This window comes from Protomyctophum parallelum, assembly GCF_964188405.1.
Source record: "Protomyctophum parallelum genome assembly, chromosome: 19".
Lineage (NCBI taxonomy): Eukaryota > Metazoa > Chordata > Actinopteri > Myctophiformes > Myctophidae > Protomyctophum > Protomyctophum parallelum.
In genome coordinates, this window is record NC_139717.1 from 30,246,568 (window position 1) to 30,267,516 (window position 20,949).

The following is a 20,949-nucleotide window of genomic DNA, read 5'->3' on the forward strand; positions in this document are numbered from 1 at the left end:
ATCTGTATGTCTGTCTGTGTCCCGTATATGCCATGCCCATGACCAAATATGGAGTTCAGGCCAGTCCATCAGTAGTAATAATAATAATAATAATAATAGGGTTCTCCATAGATGGGGATTAGGAGATTTCTAGATAGATGGCTATAGACCAATTTCCAATGGCAATGATGCCCGTAGGAAACGCATTCCCCTCCAGTTATGCAATACCTGTTGTATCCGTTGTACCTAGTATAGAGGGTATGCACATGCATGAAGTGAATGGCAGATAGAGTGGCAAAGTGAGTGTTAAGTGAGTTTAACATTGTTTAAAGGTACAGTATATTCAGTGATTTCACTTAATTGTTTTTGGCTATAGGTGGCCCAGCCTTCATCCAATCAGGATAGAGAGGGGCCTTCCGCCAATCATGATCGAGTGGGGGCGGGCCTGGTGTGTGTGCTGTTGGCCTGTCGTGTCTGCCACCCCACTGTAGTGCATGGCTGCATGCGTGTGCATATCTTGTTACCGGGGCGGACCGGGTTTTTTTCCAAATCATCCAAATCACTGAATGCTCCTTTAATGTAATCAAATAGGACTTTTCTGTTTGAATTTATGGGCTGTCAAGGCCAGAACGTTTTTTTGACACTCAGTAGGCGTTCCCACATAACTTCCAGGTATGATGATGATTTCACGCGCATACCCTCTATAGTCAGAGTACCTGTTTGTCTGCCAGCCGTTCTCAAGATACGTAGACAGATAGCATACAAACAATCATACGCACACCCACACACATTTTGTTGACTTTATAGGACCATTCCATATGCCTCCGTTATAAAAGGGAAAGAGACCAAATGTGTTTAAAGGTTTTTAAACAAACATAAAAAAGGCTAATGGTTATCTTAGTGATTAATTGCATCAATGACTTTTTTCCATTAATTGGACAATCAAGAAGCTTACATCGTGTCGCAATGTGATGCGGTGTGAGCTTGTAGATCGACTAGTTTTGAAAATGTATTATTTGTTATCATCTGTTCGATTTACTGTAGAAGACCTATTCGCAGGTTCATGTACACATTCATTAGCATTTTGACATGATTCAAGTCAAATGAGTTACTTTCCCATGCAGTGATGAGCCAGCCTTATCCGACAGCCACATGACTCTTTAGACATTTGACAATGTTTTTGAGTGGTGCAACCACTCCAAAGAACAGCAATGTCCGTCCTAACCTAGGTGACTATGTTTAGAGTACCAAAAGTGGGCAAAAGGGGCAAAAGTGGCGTAATTACAGAGAGAGAGAGAGAGAGAGAGAGACACAAAGAGAGAGGCAGGGGGAGAGGGGAGTTGCAACACTCAGTTCACACGGGTGTGATTTTTTTGTTTTCTAAGAGAAAACCTTTACAATAGAGTGAGGGTCCTATGACCATGTGGAGAGGAAAGCTGTACAAGTTGAATGAATAACTATGAAAATGTATTGCAGTTGTACCTAAATTAAAGCCTTAGAGAACTTATATCAGAATGGCCACTGCATCTGATGCAGTAAAGAAAATACTATATAAAATAATATAGTGTTAATTTATTCATGTGTAACTCTGAGAATGTACAACCAAATGGACCTGGACCTTTACTAGTATGTAGTGTTCCGTTCACATTGTCAACTACAGAAACAGAAGAATTAGTAGGTCTTTCATTTCATGACTCCTGTTTTTATTTTATTTTAATACTGCTCTGTATTTCCACAATCAATACACATTGGTTTGAGAGGAGAGCACTGATACTGTGATGTTGGAACATGTAGGGAATGTGTATAACTTGTTTTGTGTACAATCTACCTGTACTACAACAACCTTTCTTGACTACATGAAAGGAATCATGCTATTTTTACTGCATTTTTGTACAAATATTCATGTTAGCCATGTAGCAGTAATTCTATGATCGTAATAAAAGGTTGGTTTCTTTTTAAAGCCACATTGTGTGTGCATGTTGTTTTTACTGCATGTAGGCCTACATGTTGTTGACTATCACTCAACGGCCCATGCATACCACCTGTTTTGAATGTGCACATAATGCAGGAGGCAGCAGGAGGTTGCTTTACTGATAACGAGCGCTTCCATACTATGATACTTAGAAAAGAATCATCTGCAAGGAATTTCTTGACAGGAAGTAGCTCATAAAATGTCTACGGTGGATTTTTATTAACCCATTCTGACCTGAGATCAGATTCTAAAAATGTCAGTCGTTCTTCAAATTTTCAAAAATAGCAGACCTACAAGCTCGTATCGCGCCACTCGCCACGCGATATGAGCTTGTAGATCTGCTATTTTTAAATAGCTAAAGCACGACATGATGCCAACACCAAAATGGGTTCCCGTTCAGAATGGGTTAAACAAAAACTTTACAGATTGAAAGAGGATAATTCAAGCATTCCCTACTGCAATGTTGGTGATTTTGACGGTGTTTAATATAATTAGAGAGGACTTTTCTGTTTGGATGAATGGGCTCTCTATGGGAAGTGTCACCTAGGTATCACCTTGCTGGCAAGATGGCTGCGGTCTGAATAAAGAGAATAGAGTGCAAGATCTGCTCACAACTTTCTTTCAATCTGTCATTATGCCTTTATCCAAAGCCTGTTACATTCACCCATTCTCAAGTTTCAACCAATGACAGTGGAGGAACCAATGCAAGGCGCCAGCCTGCTCATCAGGAGCCGTTAGGGGTTCAGTGTCTTGCTAAAGGCCAGGGGGAGTCAGGGGGCAATGGTGACCATCCAGTGCCCCTGAAGGCTTCACTCTAGTAGTACCACCTAGTACCTCCTGAGTCACTGCCACCAGCCCCAACCTGTACTATACCGTCCTAATGAATACTAAACTAAAGTCCATCCTACCAATGTACCCCTCCTCTGCACATGTCCAAACCATCTTTCGTGTGTCATCATCAGATGTCCAGCTCAGTAGCGTACAGCCACGCCCTCATCTCAGGCCCGACATGGAATAGGGGCCTCTGAAGGTGGTTTATACACTGGACAGGCGGTGATTATGTGGTCAGCGTTCTGCTATGGTGTGGAACATGTAGGTAGGGAATGTGCAGAGGAGGGATGAGGGGTACATTGGTAGATGTTGTTTTTTTTTATTGATTAGGATAGTAGTCTACAAATGAGGGCTGGCCTCTCCTCATGAATGATTTTGTGATGATTTTGTACCATTAGGCCTGTTTTCATCAACTTATTGACAGGGCTCTTTTACACTACTGTTTTAGGCTGTCTATTCTTTCCTTTTCTCACCTACCTCCATCTCTCTCTCTTTCTGTATAGGAGCTCACAATTAGTATACCATATTTAGCTCATAAAGTTCTAATCAGGGACCACAGCAGAAATTACATATTCTATGGCTGTAGCCTATTAGAACATTAATATCGTCTATGGCCGTATGGCATATGCATTTTTTGAGGGGCACTAGCCCCTCCTATGTCCAGCCTTTGGTGTATGTGCTCAAATGTTGTCCTGCACAAACGTTAAATGCCATTGACAATGAATGGACAATTGTGAGTGTTCGGGTAAACACAAACGTTGCGCAACACAAACACTGATAATGAAGGTGAGGATGCAAATTCTGATTGACCGGAATGAGATGATGTATCACGATGTACGATAAGATGTATGATCACTTCACACGGGTGTGAGTTTTAGTTAATAAACTTCCTTGATTAGAAATAAATTGTTTGTCTTTTGTATATTGCTGGATGATCTATGACCCTGCCTCAGTGAAGAATTTAAAATCCTTCAGAATGTATTAGACTGATCTGTATTAACTGGTGATATATATAATTGAATTAATCTTCAGTTCATGATAATTAATCACTAAATTACGCTATTAATCACTACATACCATATATGTGTATAATGTCTGCTACTGACCACCAGGTGGCAGAAAGGAAACATTTACTGTACCTGTTTACAGTTAAACTGGAAAATCTCACCATGTGAACTAGGCCAGACATTCTCAACTTGTGGGACATTGGAAGTGGGCCCCAAATAATTGGCCAAACTCCAAGATTTTAATGATAAAAATAAATAAACACATTTACTTTAATACCTTGAGAAATTTGTTTTCATTGTGATAGATAAATAGGAACTTAAAGTATAATATGTTTGTTCTATTGATCCAAGCCGGAACACAATCAATTGAGTATTAAAATAAAAATGCTCTTAAAACGCACACACAAACACCTTCAAGGTCGTGTGTGCCCTCGTCCACAAAAGGTTGGGAACCGCTGCTCTGGGGCCCTGTCCTCCATTTATGTTTTAATTGAAGACAGGACAAAGGAATTCAAACCTCTATGCAGTAAATATATGAAATGGAAGTAGTTGGATTCAATTTAAGTCATCAATTATCACTAAAACGAAACAGAATGCAATGCATTTCAGCTCAGTCTGTAATTGATCGTTGATTTGATCGATATGCTGCATGCCATGAGTGTAAAGTGATAATTTCTCAAACTTAATTCAGCTAAAGAGAAGCTGTGGTCATAATACAGCACTATTTGAGAATCTAGCTGAAAATGTTATAGCCATAGCCTAATTGTTATAATGTAACAGTCCAAAGTGAGAACGGCAAATGCACTTGATATATAAAATAAAAGGAAATTCTGGTTGAACTGCTAGTTGTGATAATCTGAACTGCTCTCTCCCACTCCGAAAAGTACCACCACACCCCCTGACTACCCCTGCCTACCAGTGACATCATAGGTTTCTGAACTGTCTACAGCCCTCCTCTGAGTCACAGACCAAGTAGATGGAGAAATTGTGCCATCATACGAAGATAAGGTTGAGAATACTGAAACCATCAAGTGGTTAAGGGTTTTTATTACTTTTAAAGTAAGGTTGACTCATTGCTTTATCTCAGATCTTTTAACCCCCAGATATGAACCTATTATGCAGCCTTAGATCATCTGACATGCAGGTACAAACCCGACACCGTCCTACACACGCTTCTGGATATGATAAATTAAACATTACCAGATCATTAATGAACACACACGCTCAAAAGAAACAGGTGAAAATGACTAGCCTGGTAAACCCCTCCCTATTGAAAACATTTCATTCAGAATGAATACAATGTTTTCAAAGATACAATAGTTTAATCATTGCAAATATTATTGAATATATATTAGTGGTTCTCAAAGGGTCCAAATGGTAGGGCGTCCTCAGAAACATCAGGATCAATTTAACCATTTTAACCATTATTTTATTTATACTTTATTTGAAAATAGCCAATGTACAAGCTCACAATGTGGCGCAATGTGATGTCATGACAGTCATGTTGTGAGCTTGTTCATTGGCTATTTCCAGTTGTAAAGCATTTTACAACTCAAATGTTTGATGCCCTGCCCTTTATTACAATTCTACAATCCAACTCATTCATGATGGCTTGTATGCTAACGCACACGTGAGGTCAGGGGAGGAGAGGAAGGGGGAGGTGGCAGTCATGAGAATCAGCTGCTGCCCCCCACTGACACCACACTGTCACATTCCCCAGTGCACAAACTGACTGTGTGTGTGTGTGTGTGTGTGTGTGTGTGTAAGAAAGTGGGTGCTGCCGCATGTGACTTCCTAATTCTACAAAAGGTATGTGGGAAAGCCTCCACTTGTATCAGATGTATCTCATACAGTTCCCACTATCGCCCCAGACAGACAGACAGAAAACGTCAACTTTATATCCTCCTGAGAACTGAGAAATGTGTGCGTACTCAAACTTTCTTGTGGTTTTCTATAGCTCTATATTTGTTTATTTGTGAGTAGAAACTCGGGAGGTATTTATTGGGAACGATGCCCCTCTGGTTATGTCTGCCTGTCTACCTGCCTGTCTGCCTGGAGTAGTAGGATGGATTCCCCACTGGAAAGGTGAGCCACCACCATGGTACAACAGAACCAACTCTGATACGGTACCTCTGTGTTGAGGGTTAATTGCCATAACTAAATAGGGAGAAATTACATCTGTTTTGACTCCCGATTCATAAAATCAACACGTAAACGGCACACAAAGACAGAAACGCATAGAAACAAGCCGTCCGTACAGTTGCAATAGTGGCGAGTGTACCGTGGTTGAATACAATCAGATCATCTGTCATAAATGGCCTGTCAATGGAGCTTGTTAAAACTTAGATGCAGATAGCATCTAGTTGCTTGTTGCTATGTTGATTGTAACTGGTGTGATTTCTTTTTCTATAAAACCCCACACTGTCACTATATATTCCTCAAATGGAGGACATTGCCTCTCTTGCTAGAAGAGTAAGTTCCTTTTATTTGCATCACTTTATTTTACTTCATCAGAGCTATTTGACTGGGTTCTCATGGAGTGAACGTGGATGGAAGTTAGCTGATGGTCTGCAATGGCTGCAGGGAGAGTGAGGAGAGCCAGTGTTGCCAGATTCCTGACAGAAATAAGTGACCAGTTCTATGAAAACAAGCCCAAAAGAAGAAACTAGGCAATTTACAAGATCTGCTATTAAAAAAATCACACCTGTGTGAAATGAGGGGCGCTAATATATTAAAGTCTAATTCATGTTGCTTAGGTGATGTAATGGTGATGTAAAATCACCTATAAAATCTGTGTATAGGAGGGGCTGGCACCCCTCAAAAATATATAATAATAATCTTAGGAAAATATATAGTTTTAAATGTTTTAACAACACAAATCTTGTATGGGGTCCCTGGTACAGAATATGTTTAGATGTTGTAGGCCAGCAGCCATCTTTGGTGAGCAACACTGTCGTATGACAAATTCTAAATCAGGTGCAAGTGACTGCAGAGGGAGTCAGTTTTGGAATGACTGGAATGTTGAGGTCAGAGACGTCCACCTTTCATAACTGCTGAGATGCATTTTCAAGCGCGCACACACACACACACACACACACACAGGTGGTCAGCTGCTGCTGGCAGTAGCTTTTATTCAAGGCTCAGTTTAGACACAACAGCAGTGCACGCACGCACGCGCACACACTCAGACACGCATGACTCGACACTTTGCATGGTAGCCACTAGAATCACAGCAGAATCTGCAGACAATAATGATTGAATTCACGGAGGTATGTGAAGCAGTTGCATTCAAACAATTGAAAACACAATCAAACCTCTAACATCACATAATTATATGACTCATAATATACACCACTTAAACCCCCCCCCCCAAAAAAAGAAAAAAAAACTAAAAACAAACAAATCTCCCAAAGAACATTTCACAGAAACAATATCCAGTCTTCCTGTCCTGAGTATAAAGCAGCAATGCCTCACTAAACCCTGATTTACACGTCATTGTACAATGGTGTGTGTAATGCGTTGTGAGCTTGTAAATCTGCTATTTTCTCATGAGCAACACCACTGTATGATGGAGTACAAATTAAGCATACGGTTGGACTCATGGCAAGATATGGAAAGATATCCTGAGTTAATTTGCCACACCGTCAAGAGGGGTTATTTTGTGTGGTGGGATCGTGGTTTTGCACAGATCTCTTCCCTGTATCATTTTTGGTACCGGCTGTACAAAAGTAGTTATTTTGACAGTAATGCCATTGTTCAGTAAAAGCTGTTTGGTTTAGGTTAGTCACAACATCAGAGTTTATCGTGTGTGCAGAAGCGTTCCAGACAAGGTTGTGATCAAGTGCGATCCAGCCTAATTCAGGCAAGAAAAAAGAAAAGAAAAATAAAATAAAATTGGGAGAGGATTTCATTTGGGCTTCGTAAAAATGGCCATCCCAATTATCAAGCTTATCCTAATTACGACCATACTCTGATTAAGATATTCAGACAAAGTGTTTACATGACTATGGTTACTCTGAAGCTATTAGTGTTTTTAGAAATGTATTGAATGTCTTGTCTAGGAAACAGTCTACAACCATGACAGCATGGGGGACAAACCCAGCAGGTGGTGAGGGGACACATCTCTCCACAGACCAATGCAAACATATCAAACTACTGTATGTACAGTAGTGGTTTCAAACATCTTCATTTCAATAACCTCCATCACTCTGAGTGTAGAAATGGAACCAAATTAACAATTAAGTAAACAGATATATTTGAGTGTATGTAGAATTAAACAAAATAAACTAGTTCAGATCAGTTTAAACTGGAGTGTATCTTTGTAGTAGTCATTGTGTTTTGTAGTGAATCATTTGAACAAATTAAATTTCTTCCTGCAAAAGGCTCTTACAGTATATGCAACTTCCATGCAAACAACTGGAAAAGAATGGTTATCACTGGTTCCTATGTTCTGAACTGACTGAATTAAAAGTGATGTCACTCCAGCTCAGAGAGAAAGAAAAAGAAGAGAAATGAAAGCTTGGGCATGAAAGCCACCTGCAGTAGAGGACAAAGCCTTTATTGTGACTGTTTGGACACCAAGTCCTTTCACTGCGACCCCTATTCACATTCACACGCACGCACACACACGCACGCACACACACGTGTCCTGAACTGGCTTCACTGGGTAACTACTAACTAATAATACAGTCTGCTAGAAAACACAAAACGCCAACTTCAACACAACAGCAGTTCTCTACATTTGACAAGTGATCTTCCCTGATGTTTGAAAGAAGTCCCTCTCCATCAGGGCAATAACAGAAACAACGGGGGCACCATTTTCTTTCATTTAGACATGTTATGTACATGTATTTTCCAAGTTTACGCTTAGCCTGGCCCTGGGTTTGGGGGTGGATGGTTAATGCAATGTAAAGGGAGAGTCACAGTATTGTACACAGCGTGGCCACTTACCATTCAGCCATGCTCACAGTGTGGCTAAAGACTGAGGTGACTGAGTTACGACTACGAGCCATCCCTCAGACAAAAAGAAGGAATTTAAAATTCAGTATAGAATTCAGTTAAAATCTGCATACAATTCCGGGGGCACACAAGACAGACCAAGACTTGAATCCAAATGTCATCCAGACAATGCAAAATACATCTAAAGATACCCTTTATCTAAAAAAATAATTTACTAGTAGCTACATCATCGGAGACACATTGAATTGTCAGTAAACTGGATGAAGGGTGGCTGACTCTTCTGGCTTGAAAAAAATAAATAAAAATGTTTTTTGTTTGCAATGATATTAACATACTGCAGCAACATTAGACTGGTCCATTTTGAGAACTTCAGACCAGTCTAAATCAGTCTTAAACTAAGTTTATGAGGTTGGACCCAAATCTGAGTTGAAGGCACTAGCTCCTAATGAACACAGCTATCAAAATGTACAAAAAAAGGTCTCCACAAGCGATCCCAAAAGAATAAATATTTTTTTTAAACAAAATTTGCCTTTGCAACTCATTTGTAGTTCCTCTGAGATGTAGGCATTCTTTGAAACAAAGCACCAAAAAAGGCCAATGTCTCAATCACAGTTGGGTTTGGTCCTCCACCATGGTCCTTTCAGTATGATAAATAGATCAGCGATGACTTGGTCTTCAGGTATTGATGACTCAAACATCCAGACAGCAGTACTCCACTGGTGAGTCAAGATTGTCTCAACTGGATGATTACCGTACATCCCAGATGTCAATGACCACTTTTGCCATTCTGTTAAATCCTCATGCTGAGAATGATGTGCATTGTATCTCAGATTTTGGTTCAGTCCACAGTCAGGTTCCTCCATAGCCCCCCTCCGGATCTGGCCTGTGTAGCCCCACGGCGGGGGCAGAGACTGGGCTTTTCCTGACACAATCCCTGGGCGAGGAATAACTGTCCATGACCGACGGTTTGGCCTGGGGCTGTTGGTAGTCTGCATGCCTGGGGTCAAGCCTCTCACCCTGGGTGTGGTTTTGAGACGCCTTGGGACAGTCATACAGCCCAGCCGAGTTCTGTCCCGAGCGCTCCGTCTTCTTCACCTGGGGCGTCTGGTAACCTCTGGAACCTCCCAACCCAGGCTTCCTGTACGCTCCCTCCGAGGCTCGGAATGAGGGGCTTTTGCTGACCACCGTCCCGGGGACGTTGTAGCTTCCTGCATCGGGCAGGAAGTTGTCCTTGCGGAAGGCGTGGCGCTCTATGATGGGCGTGGCGTACTCTGGCTCCTGGTTGGTCAAAGGCAGGGCGTACTGGTTGGCCGTCTGGAGGTAGTCGTAGTGTGTCGCTCGGTCGGTGCCGTCATTTGCGTCCGTATCCATGGGACGGAATGTGGAACCTTTCCGGGACATGGTTCCCATGCCTATCATCAGAGGCTGCTGATACTCTGGAACAAGGTTATAATAGTTTTGACATTTCTTTCTCTAATTCAGTTAGTTTTTTTTTTTTTTTTTTTTTTTTTAAGATATTTTTTTGCGGCTTACGCCTTTTATTGATTTTTTGAAGGGACAGACAGTAGGCTGACAGGAAACGGGAGAGAGATGGGGGGATGACATGCAGTAAAGGCCGTGTCGGGTCCGGGAGTCGAACCCGCGGCACACTGCGACTGGATTACCAGTCCGGTGCCCAGACCGTTACGCTACGGCCTGGGCCTAATTCAGTTAGTTTTAATTAGTTTTTTAGAGTAGATTTGCTAGTTTTGTATTAGTTTATATTAGTTTTAGTTGAGTTTGTATTAGTTTTATTCATACTTTGTGTTATTTGTCAGACTGTGCAGGATTCAACAAGGTGTATTGTGCAATCAAAACTCAACAAAAGTTGAGTAAAATATATATTCAGTTAAGTGAAGGGCATTTTGTCAATAATTTCAGTTTGTTAGTTATCATTTTTTTATTTAGTTCAGATAATTTTTTTACATTTTCTTCTCTTTTTCCACTTTTAGTTTCCATTAGTTTGTTAGTTTTCATTAACTATACCGGTAATTTAGTTGAGTGAGTAATCTCCATATGGTGTATATGGACAACTAAAGCCTGATGTATACTTAGTTGCAGTCCAGTGTCGCACAACAAAAACAATCGGTCTCCATGTTCATAATAACACATTGTCACCTGCTATTTATTTGTGGTGTGTAGTGCGTGCATGTGTTTACTGGTCCTAACCTGCCATGCTGCTGGTAACCATGTCCAGTTTGTGTATGGGTTCTTTGTCAGAGCTGTAGCTGATGGTGAACTCTGTTGACTGGTGCCTGGCAAATGGTTGCTTGATCTGTTTCCAGCAACCTGGATCAACACAGAATACACAAGAAACAGTGTTATCCTAACAGGAACAAAATGCCCCAAAAATGACTTAAAAAGTAGTTAAAGTAAAGATCTCTCTCCAACCTGTTTTCTCCTCAGAAGAACCATAAGAATGATCCTTGTTCTGTTTCCTAAGGCAGAAAAATTAAATAAAAAACACAAGAGAAAATAAATCAGATCAGAGGGTCGTGTGTATACTAGTGTGTGTATGTGTGTGTGTGTGTGTGTGTGTACGTACTTGTGGAGCATTTTAAACAGGCAGATTCCAGTCAATAGCAGCACCACCGACAGCAACGTGGGAACGATGATGATGGCTAGTTTCACTGTAACAAACACAAGAGATTGCTATTGCACACACACATGCACTTATGCCAAACATGCGCGCACACACACACACACAAACACACCACACACACACACACACACACACACACACACACACACACACAGTACCTATGTCTACATGGAGGGGCACTGGTTGAGTGTCCTGGCCAGGTACCAGAGGCTTGGGTTTGGTTGGCTGAGTTCCTAACGTCTGGTGAGATGATATGTTGACTGATGACAGAGGACAGAGGGTAGGGTGGAGGGTGAGAGGGAGTTCAACAAAGTTTACAAACACCTGCGCCATTTATGTATATCCCACAAAAATGAATAAAATAAAAATGCTAAACGCAGCAAGCCTTGAAAATATGATATAACGAAAAAGGCTGGCAAGAGGAGAACAGGGGGTGGCGAGTGCTGGTAGTCAATGAGTTAATAACACTTACAGAAGTAAAGTAAAAGTGCAAGCAAACTCATTTACTTTACAAAAACAAAGAAAGCTGCTTTCCATAGCAAGCACCAAAATGTCTACTTTTGAACTAGACTATTTTTTAGAATCTGATCTCAGGTCAAAATGGGTTAATGTCTCAATAGAAAAGCAGGCAGACTATGTATGTCCAAACACCACTGTTGTGTTAGTTATAGTTCGTTAACATACTATACTTCAAACACGCTAATGCACAATTTGGATCGCTGACATCATTTTAAAACGTGTACTGTACTGTACTGTACTGTATGTAATTGCACAGGTCAGAAATAGACACACACACACACACACACACACACACACACACACACACACACACACACATACATCCACACACCTACCTATGTCTACATGTAAGGGCCCAGGTTGAGTGTCAGCTAACGTAGGCTTAGATTTGGTTGGCTGCGTCTCTACCATCATCTGAGTTGACACGTTGGCTGATGGGAAAAGAGCCATGAGGTCACAGGTAAGTCCATTACTCGAACAAAGTTGAGGAATCAATGCACAAGTGTATCAAAAATCTAATTACATTGACCGTGAGCATGACTATATGTTGTGTTACCTCTGACATTGGTACAACCAAGTACCTCCACCCTCATGGCAATGTGCTGGTCCCAGGAGAGAGGGATGAGGCGGAGATATCGCGCCACAATAGACGGATGGAAGTTGTTCCTTGTTTGGTGGAGACTGTCCTGGTTTCCTTCAAAATCCTTAAGTTGGTAAGAGAGAGTAAGAGTAAGAGAGGGAGAGAAAGAATGTGAGAGAGAGACATAGAAAGCTTGATGATATGGGGACTTTCCCATGGTCCGACCTCCCGTTAGTTCGACCATGCATTAAGGTTGGCGAACATGCGTTGCTCCCGTGCTTGCGGTTATGTTTAGGTTAGGGTTAGAGATAGGGTTAGTAAGTTTAGTAATGGTCGAACTATGCGGTATAAGGCCTCACTCACACCTTTCGATCTAGCATACAACATTGATGCATGCTAGATGTAAACAAAGGGTAAGTGTCAATGCATTTCCAATGGAAGTCACATGGTTTGACACAACATTTTTGTTGTACGGCTTTCGGCTGTGTTTCGACTGCCCCCCTCCCCCTCATACAACAAAAATGTTGTGTCAAACCATGTGACTCCCATTGGAAATGAATTGTGAGCTTGCATCAGTAAATAAGTCTCATGCATCAGCTATACATCAATCTGTTGTGCACGTGTAAGTCAGGCCTAAGACTGAAATATGCATCTATTTACTATAATTTTGAACATTGCTATGGCAAACAAAAACGTAGATTTTTTTTTTTAATAGAATTGTTAATCAACTCATTTAATTAGTGCTTTGTGTAATTGGAATTGACACAGTACATGTTGTCCCTGCAGCAATTTTAAATTTGGAATTGACCTGGCAAACAACACACATTGTAACATTGACCTGGCAAACAACAGTCAACAGCGTCTACAGTATGCAAAAATGCTTGCATACTATACTATAGGAGGCAGGGCGTTTAGGTCCCAGGCACCTCAGCTATGGAACCTTCGGTCCGTGGGGCTGACACGCTCTGCACATTCAAGACTAGGTTGAAAACCTTTCTCTACGACAAAGCCTATAGCTAGACCTGTCTCCAAGTCTAGCTGGATACCATGGTTGTACATTGTTGTGTGGGTCTGTCTCCCAGCAGTACTTGTAATATACACTATATAGGCTCCAGTAAGGCCTGCCACTAATCCAACATCCGGGGAATCTCTCCCCGGAGTCTCTTTTCGTCCTCCCCGTCGCAGTTCTGTGGAACTCTAATATTAACCCCCAACTGACTGCCGAGTGTGACCGTGGATCAGGCCTCTTCATGGAGCCCACTAGAAGTGTGACCCGGACCCGGCCTCACAGAGCTCGACCTCGACCAGATGTGGACCAGACCCCTCCACGGAGCCCACCTGTCTATCTCTCTCTCTCTCCCTCTACCCCCCCCCCCCCCCCCCCCACCGCCCACCCTAGAGTCGGGTTCTGCCTGACGTTTCTTCCTAAATGGGAGCTCTGGGTGGAACTTTGTTGGTTGTAAAGTGTCTTGAGATTTGACACTATAATAAAATTGAATTGGAAATTGAAACAACACACATTGTAACATTGACCTGGCAAACAACACACATTGTAACATTGACCTGGCAAACAACACATATTGTAACATTGACCTGGCAAACAACACACATTGTAACATTGACCTGGCAAACAACACACATTGTAACATTGACCTGGCAAACAACACACATTGTAACATTGCAGTATTGAGCAGTGAGCTCACCGTAATGTTATTTTGAGCCCAAACTCTCCAGCGACTCCTCTCTTTCAACTCAATCCTGTACGTTTTGACGTAATAATGTGTCTTCATCCATGAGGAACCCATGGTGATGATACCTGAGAAGAAGTTAAATACAACATGCTCAGCCAGACTGATACAGTATATGGGATAAAGATTCATATAAATATACAAATAGTGACAAATACCGCACAGGAATGACCAAATCAATTATTATTTATTATTATTATTATTACTATTATTAATGATGTGTTCCCAAAAATCCCAAGCCACACCTGGTCTCATCGCACATCTCTTGGGAACCACTGGTCTACAGTAGGTTTATCTGCTTTTTAATTTGAACGTTGAGATGTGTGTTGAACTTGCTCTGTGATGATGAAAAAGTACAACCAGCACCACACATCCGGGCTACATGCTCTCAGTCATAGACATAATAAGGTCCCGAGATTCCTTGTGAAGCCCCGCGGAAGCATGAGTGTGTGTCACAGAGCACATGTTCGGGTCTGATAAGTCCGGGGAAAGATGCGCTGTGATTGGCCAGTAGTGGCAGCGTGACGTAGTGTGCCGTCCACTCTTCCGGCGTACCAGTGTAAATTCTTCCGCCCTCCCGTCAACACACATGGCTCCAACCAACTGACCCTAACACACATGGCTCCAACGCCCTCCCGTCAACACACATGGCTCCAACCAACTGTCCCCTCCCGTCAACACACATGGCTCCAACCAACTGTCCCCTCCCGTCAACACACATGGCTCCAACCAACTGTCCCCTCCCGTCAACACACATGGCTCCAACCAACTGTCCCCTCCCGTCAACACACATGGCTCCAACCAACTGGCCCTCCCGTCAACACACATGGCTCCAACCAACTGGCCCTCCCATCAACACACATGGCTCCAACCAACTGGCCCTCCCATCAACACACATGGCTCCAACCAACTGTCCCCTCCCGTCAACACACATGGCTCCAACCAACTGGCCCTCCCGTCAACACACATGGCTCCAACCAACTGTCCCCTCCCGTCAACACACATGGCTCCAACCAACTGTCCCCTCCCGTCAACACACATGGCTCCAACCAACTGGCCCTCCCATCAACACACATGGCTCCAACCAACTGGCCCTCCCATCAACACACATGGCTCCAACAAACTGGCCCTCCCGTCAACACACATGGCTCCAACCAACTGTCCCCTCCCATCAACACACATGGCTCCAACAAACTGGCCCTCCCATCAACACACATGGCTCCAACCAACTGGCCCTCCCATCAACACACATGGCTCCAACCAACTGGCCCTCCCATCAACACACATGGCTCCAACCAACTGTCCCCTCCCGTCAACACACATGGCTCCAACCAACTGGCCCTCCCGTCAACACACATGGCTCCAACCAACTGGCCCTCCCATCAACACACATGGCTCCAACCAACTGTCCCCTCCCGTCAACACACATGGCTCCAACCAACTGGCCCTCCCGTCAACACACATGGCTCCAACCAACTGTCCCCTCCCGTCAACACACATGGCTCCAACCAACTGGCCCTCCCATCAACACACATGGCTCCAACCAACTGGCCCTCCCATCAACACACATGGCTCCAACAAACTGGCCCTCCCGTCAACACACATGGCTCCAACCAACTGTCCCCTCCCATCAACACACATGGCTCCAACCAACTGTCCCCTCCCGTCAACACACATGGCTCCAACCAACTGGCCCTCCCATCAACACACATGGCTCCAACCAACTGCAGGCATTTATTTATTTTAATATCTATGCTCTCAGTCACACAAGCCGGCAACCAATCACATCGATATGCTTGATTGAAAAGTTCAATTCAACTACATTTTATAATTGTACTAAATCACAAGTTATCTCAACACACTTTACATTCGTTGCTGTAAGGAGGAAACCAACCCAACTTTATTTATTTTACTATACATCTTTATCCCACGATTTTGCAACCCATTTTTTCACCCAGTGTCAATTATCTAATGTAATCCTGGGCGCTACACTTCCTCTGCCAACCTGGGGAGGGCAGCGGACTGACCTCATGCTTCCTTCTATGCATGATGAGTCCAAGGAGGGAGTTTCCCCGGCTGGACGTAGCGCGTGGAAGGAACACGACATTCCATCCAGTTCCTTTCCCCTCCATCAGGTTGGCCAGGGGGAGGTAGTTTAGAGACCAGGATTACTGCATGTTTTGTGTGAGGTACTACCTACCCTAAGGGACACGGGGAGAACATGCAAACTCAACACAGAAAGGCCCTTTCACCAACCTCGGATATGGACACTGATGACGTGGAGGCGAGAACACGCCCACAGCGGGAATCGAACCCAGGACCTTCTAGCTGTGAGGCGACAGCACTACCAACTGTGCCACCGTGCCCCCTCCCAACTCCATTCTTGAGGTTTTTAATTGTTTTGCAAAAACCTGTGCTATTGAACACCCTTTACATCTGTGTGTTGGTTAGAAAAAAATAACAAATGAAAGTAGTGAAAAGCGCTTCGGACAAAACCTCTTAACTCCATTGGACCATCAAACTGTCTGCTAAAGCAGCCAACTCCACCACTTCTCCCCATCTCAAGCAAGTAATTGACAATATATAAAGTCGCAATAGCAACTTTGATGAGGCAGTATTGCTTTGTTTAAAAAAAATGTTTTTCTTCATTTCCTGAAAAAAATTACATTTTGGAGTTAGGTGGTTTCTTCTCAACAGCACAGCAGAGATATAGAGCAGAGACCCAACATCGTCCCACCTTGAGAAAGCTTTTTTTTGCGATAGTGGCAACGAAAAACGTAATAACTAATAATAAATAAAAGACGTGCTAGTAATAGCACAGGGAACAGAACTAAAAGCAGCAGATAGAGTTTGAATTGACTTTGTCCTCTGGTCCACTACAGGAATGTTGAGAGCTGGGTGAAGAGTCATAAAGTCAGCAAAAAGCAGACTAATCACCATGGAGACAGACTGTCAAAGCGCTAACGTGTCATCATGTCACATTATATGGAATTATGAGTAGACCATTTACACAGTCATTATGTCAAATTCTGGTCATGTTTGAAAATCAATTTCGACCTCAAAGCACCGAAACCGTGTCTGGGATTACTTGCAGTAGCACTGTGTGCGTGTCTGCGTGTGTGTGTGTGCGTGTCTGCGTGTGTGTGTGTGCGTGTCGGTGTGTGTGAGCGTGCATGATCTGCCCTCTTTACCTTAACCCAGGGTCATTCCTAGCCCCAAAGCCTATTATCAGTGATTCCCAAACCTTTTAATGTCAAGGACCCACAGTTTGGTATGCATTAGGTCAGGCCATGGACCTCCATAACTCTCAGAGTTAAAGACCCATACCCATAAGGGTCCATTTGTTTCTTAACTATCAATCATACAACTGGGGACCCCCTTGGAACTCTTGACATTCTAATGACATTTGTAATTGTTATTTCCTTTAAAACCTAATTATTGAATTTCTGTATATAAAATTAGTGCATTTTAACTCACACAGATACTGGTTGGAATAACGTGTTCCTTCCACACGCTATGTCCAACCAGGGAAACTCTCCCCTGTCAGGTGGAAAGGAGCAACTTGGACACTCAGGCAAGAAGAATGAAAAATGGGTTACAAATCGTGGGATAAAAAAAATATATATATATAAAAATAAAATAAAATATGTATTGCAAGGATTCATGTAGCTCTGGTCCATAGCTCTAATGCGTTGCATTTAGAGCTATGTTACTCTCGACTTCCGGCGCTCGCATGAATGCAGATCAACCTCTCATCTTTAGCGTAAATAAAAATAACGTTTTTGCTACTCACCAAAACAAAGGCGGGTTGTGTCATTAGAAAGCCTCTCTGAGCCCCCCACCACATGTATAAACGGTACTCTATGAGGCAATTCTCTGGGCAATATTGGTAGAAGGCGGAATATTAATATTGGTAGTGGAAACAATTAAACGAAATCCCCTTTTGGCCGAAAAGTACCGTTTATACATGTGGTGGGGGGCTCAGAGTGCTTCCACTAAGGAAAGTAGGCCTTCTAATGACACAACACGCCTTTGTTTTGGTGAGTAGCCAAAACGTTATTTTTATTTACGCTAAAGACGAGAGGCTGTCTGCATTCATACGAGCCTCGGAAGTCGAGATTAACATAGCTCTAAATGCAACGCATTAGAGCTATGGACCAGAGCTAGGATTCATGTAATAACAATAAATGAATATTGGACCAACCAATTGCCGTCCAGGATTGATTGATTTACTTCTTTTTTTTTAATCGACAGAAACAAATATTCAATTGTTCACAGGATAACACAAAATGCATGAGGGCTTATTTCCATAGTGGTCCTATAAAATAAAGGCCCATTTTATAATCCCCTTCTGTCACACAAGGCTGAGCAGGGCTAACTTCAGTCACAAAAACGCACATTCCACTCAAAGTGATGTTCCTCTGTGACTGTGAACTTCTCCCACTGAAGGACAAAACCCTTCATTGTCCATTACATGTTCCTGTGTAGACAATCAATTAAAGCAACCGAGGATGCGGTGACCACGTGCACGCACACATGCACAGCTCAAAACATCTAAACTATCATTCTGGATTCAGGCTTATATTTAGAAAGGTCTTTGTGAGGGCCCTCTCTTGTTTGACCAGAACGCAACACAGAGAAGCATTCTGTCGATTTTAAGCTGTGCTGATACTGCTGCCTACTGTATGTAGAGGGTGTACTGTATGTGTGTGTGTGTGTGTGTGTGTGTGTGTGTGTGTGTGTGTAAGGAATGCATCTTTACAAGTATAATTACCCCCGCTCTGTTCAACTTTCACATGCGCTCTGCTGCAATTTGACCCCTTACTTTGCTTTTCTTGTCTGTAACCCTCTCACCATTCTTTGGTATGATTTATACTTAAATGCGAATCGTGTGTACATAAAGTATAAATCAGGCTTTCCTTTGTTTTCAATCATAATTTAACTCAGGTTTATCCCTTTCTGTAATGTCCGTTCCACTTTTAATTTTGCTTTATTAAACAGGTACAGTAAACTAGGTTAAATACTCTGAGTCAAATTAACATCCACAGTATTAATTCAACATCATTTATTTTTGCACCCATGTATGACATGTAGCATAGAAACAATGTTTGATTTGGCCAAAGTAGTAAACTGAACTGTTTGTGTGACCCAACTGACTCTCAGGCCAGGACTCGACAGGAATGGTCAGTAATCCACTCAAGGCATTCTTTAGTAACTTAAAGGGGGAGAAAAGACAGAAAGAAAGAGAGACTGGGCTGGGGGTGTATTGAAATGCTTAAACTATGACCACCTGCTTTTAATTACTGCTGGAGAAGAGAAAGCTAAACGTGAGTCTTTCCTCTGATGCCAAAATGCTTCGTAAAGAAACCCTTGTTAGTGGGTGAACTGGAACAGGAAGATGGTGGGGACACGTGCCAATTCAACGCCACCACGAACTCAACTGGGCAAAAACATCTGGTACGAAGCGTGCTAGTTCACAGCATCTCGCAAGCCTACATGCGCTCTTAGCATTCTCACCAACACTCTCCTTTCCTGCCCATGAGCCAGTCTATGCCTCATCTTTCCCTGCTTTCTGCCCTATCTCTTTCTACATGAGGGAGAAAGTACAAAGATGAGCACAGTATAGTAAGGTTTGAGTATGGCAAAATCTTGAATTACCAAAGTGTAAAACCTTACTCTGTTTTTCAACCTGGTGTCTCTAACATTTTTTTTATCAGAAAATAGCAGATATACTGCCTGTACATATTCACAATACCACTGCGTCTCGACATGTTGTGAGCTGGTAGATTGGCTATGTATGTGGAACGCCGTACTACAAAATATAAAGTAGGCTTAGAGGTTTGCAGCAGGGTAGTGTGGTATTTACCAGTGACTCTCTTCTTCTCGCCGAGGTCCAGCTGAAGCCAAGGCAGCGCATCGTTTTGCTTTGCCTCCCAGAGCACAGCTGCTGACGCTCCCCTCTCAGCCTCACCGAGCGAAGCAGCCATCCAGTCTGCCGTGTGCGTCTGGGACCTGCTGCTGGTGGTGTTGTTGGCCGGCCAGGTGGAGAGCTGCTGCCAGGTGCTGCCATTGATGGCTACAGGCCTCAGAGCGGACTCCTTCTTACACTCTGGATGAATGGAGACGGGATAGAAGTTTTGTTGAAGTTTCTTTCTCTGACAATCTTTTGCCATTCTGTCTTTATTTAGTTGCTGCCGGGCACAAACCTTGTATCTCCCTATTTTTAATTGTATTATTTTTACATAAACGGATGCCATATTTTATACTTCATACTGTACGTCATACAGGTATGACAGTGTCGTGCAACATTAGCGAAAAATCTAATCTAAATGCTCACAACATTTCACCTGTTGTGGGCTTGCAGATCTGTTGTTTTATATAATTTTTGAGGGGTGCTAGCCCCTCCTATACACAGGTTAAATGTTTGTCTTTAGTTCAATGTTTGTATTGTAAACGCATTGACAATGAAGGGAACATTTACGTCATAATGTGTCATTTACATGTATTGTCTCTTTATTGTTAATGGCGTTTAATGTTTGTGTTGGCACCGTTTGTTTTACATCACATCACCTAATCAACATGAGTTAGACTTTAATATATCAGCTCCCCTCACTTCACAAAGGTGTGTTTTTTTTTAAATACATTTTACTATGGACATTTATTAGAGAGATGACTTCCGCACACCCGGTTTAGATTTCAGCAGGTGCGTAGGT

General features: G+C 42.6%; 1 protein-coding gene across 1 annotated transcript in view; it reads right to left on the minus strand.

Annotated features, from left to right (window-relative positions):
- Positions 1-6,890: 6,890 nt before the first annotated feature.
- The window catches only part of dcbld1 (discoidin, CUB and LCCL domain containing 1), a 35,865-nt gene continuing 21,806 nt past the window's right edge, over positions 6,891-20,949 (minus strand). Inside the window, exons 8-16 of the mRNA XM_083790372.1 lie at positions 20,103-20,345; positions 14,192-14,304; positions 12,465-12,612; positions 12,244-12,339; positions 11,548-11,649; positions 11,333-11,417; positions 11,179-11,225; positions 10,957-11,076; positions 6,891-10,184 (exon numbers count right to left, since the gene is read on the minus strand). Of these exons, the coding sequence (XP_083646498.1) occupies positions 9,598-10,184; positions 10,957-11,076; positions 11,179-11,225; positions 11,333-11,417; positions 11,548-11,649; positions 12,244-12,339; positions 12,465-12,612; positions 14,192-14,304; positions 20,103-20,345 (1,541 nt within the window). The 3' untranslated portion in view covers positions 6,891-9,597. The remainder of the gene's footprint in view (positions 10,185-10,956; positions 11,077-11,178; positions 11,226-11,332; positions 11,418-11,547; positions 11,650-12,243; positions 12,340-12,464; positions 12,613-14,191; positions 14,305-20,102; positions 20,346-20,949) is intronic.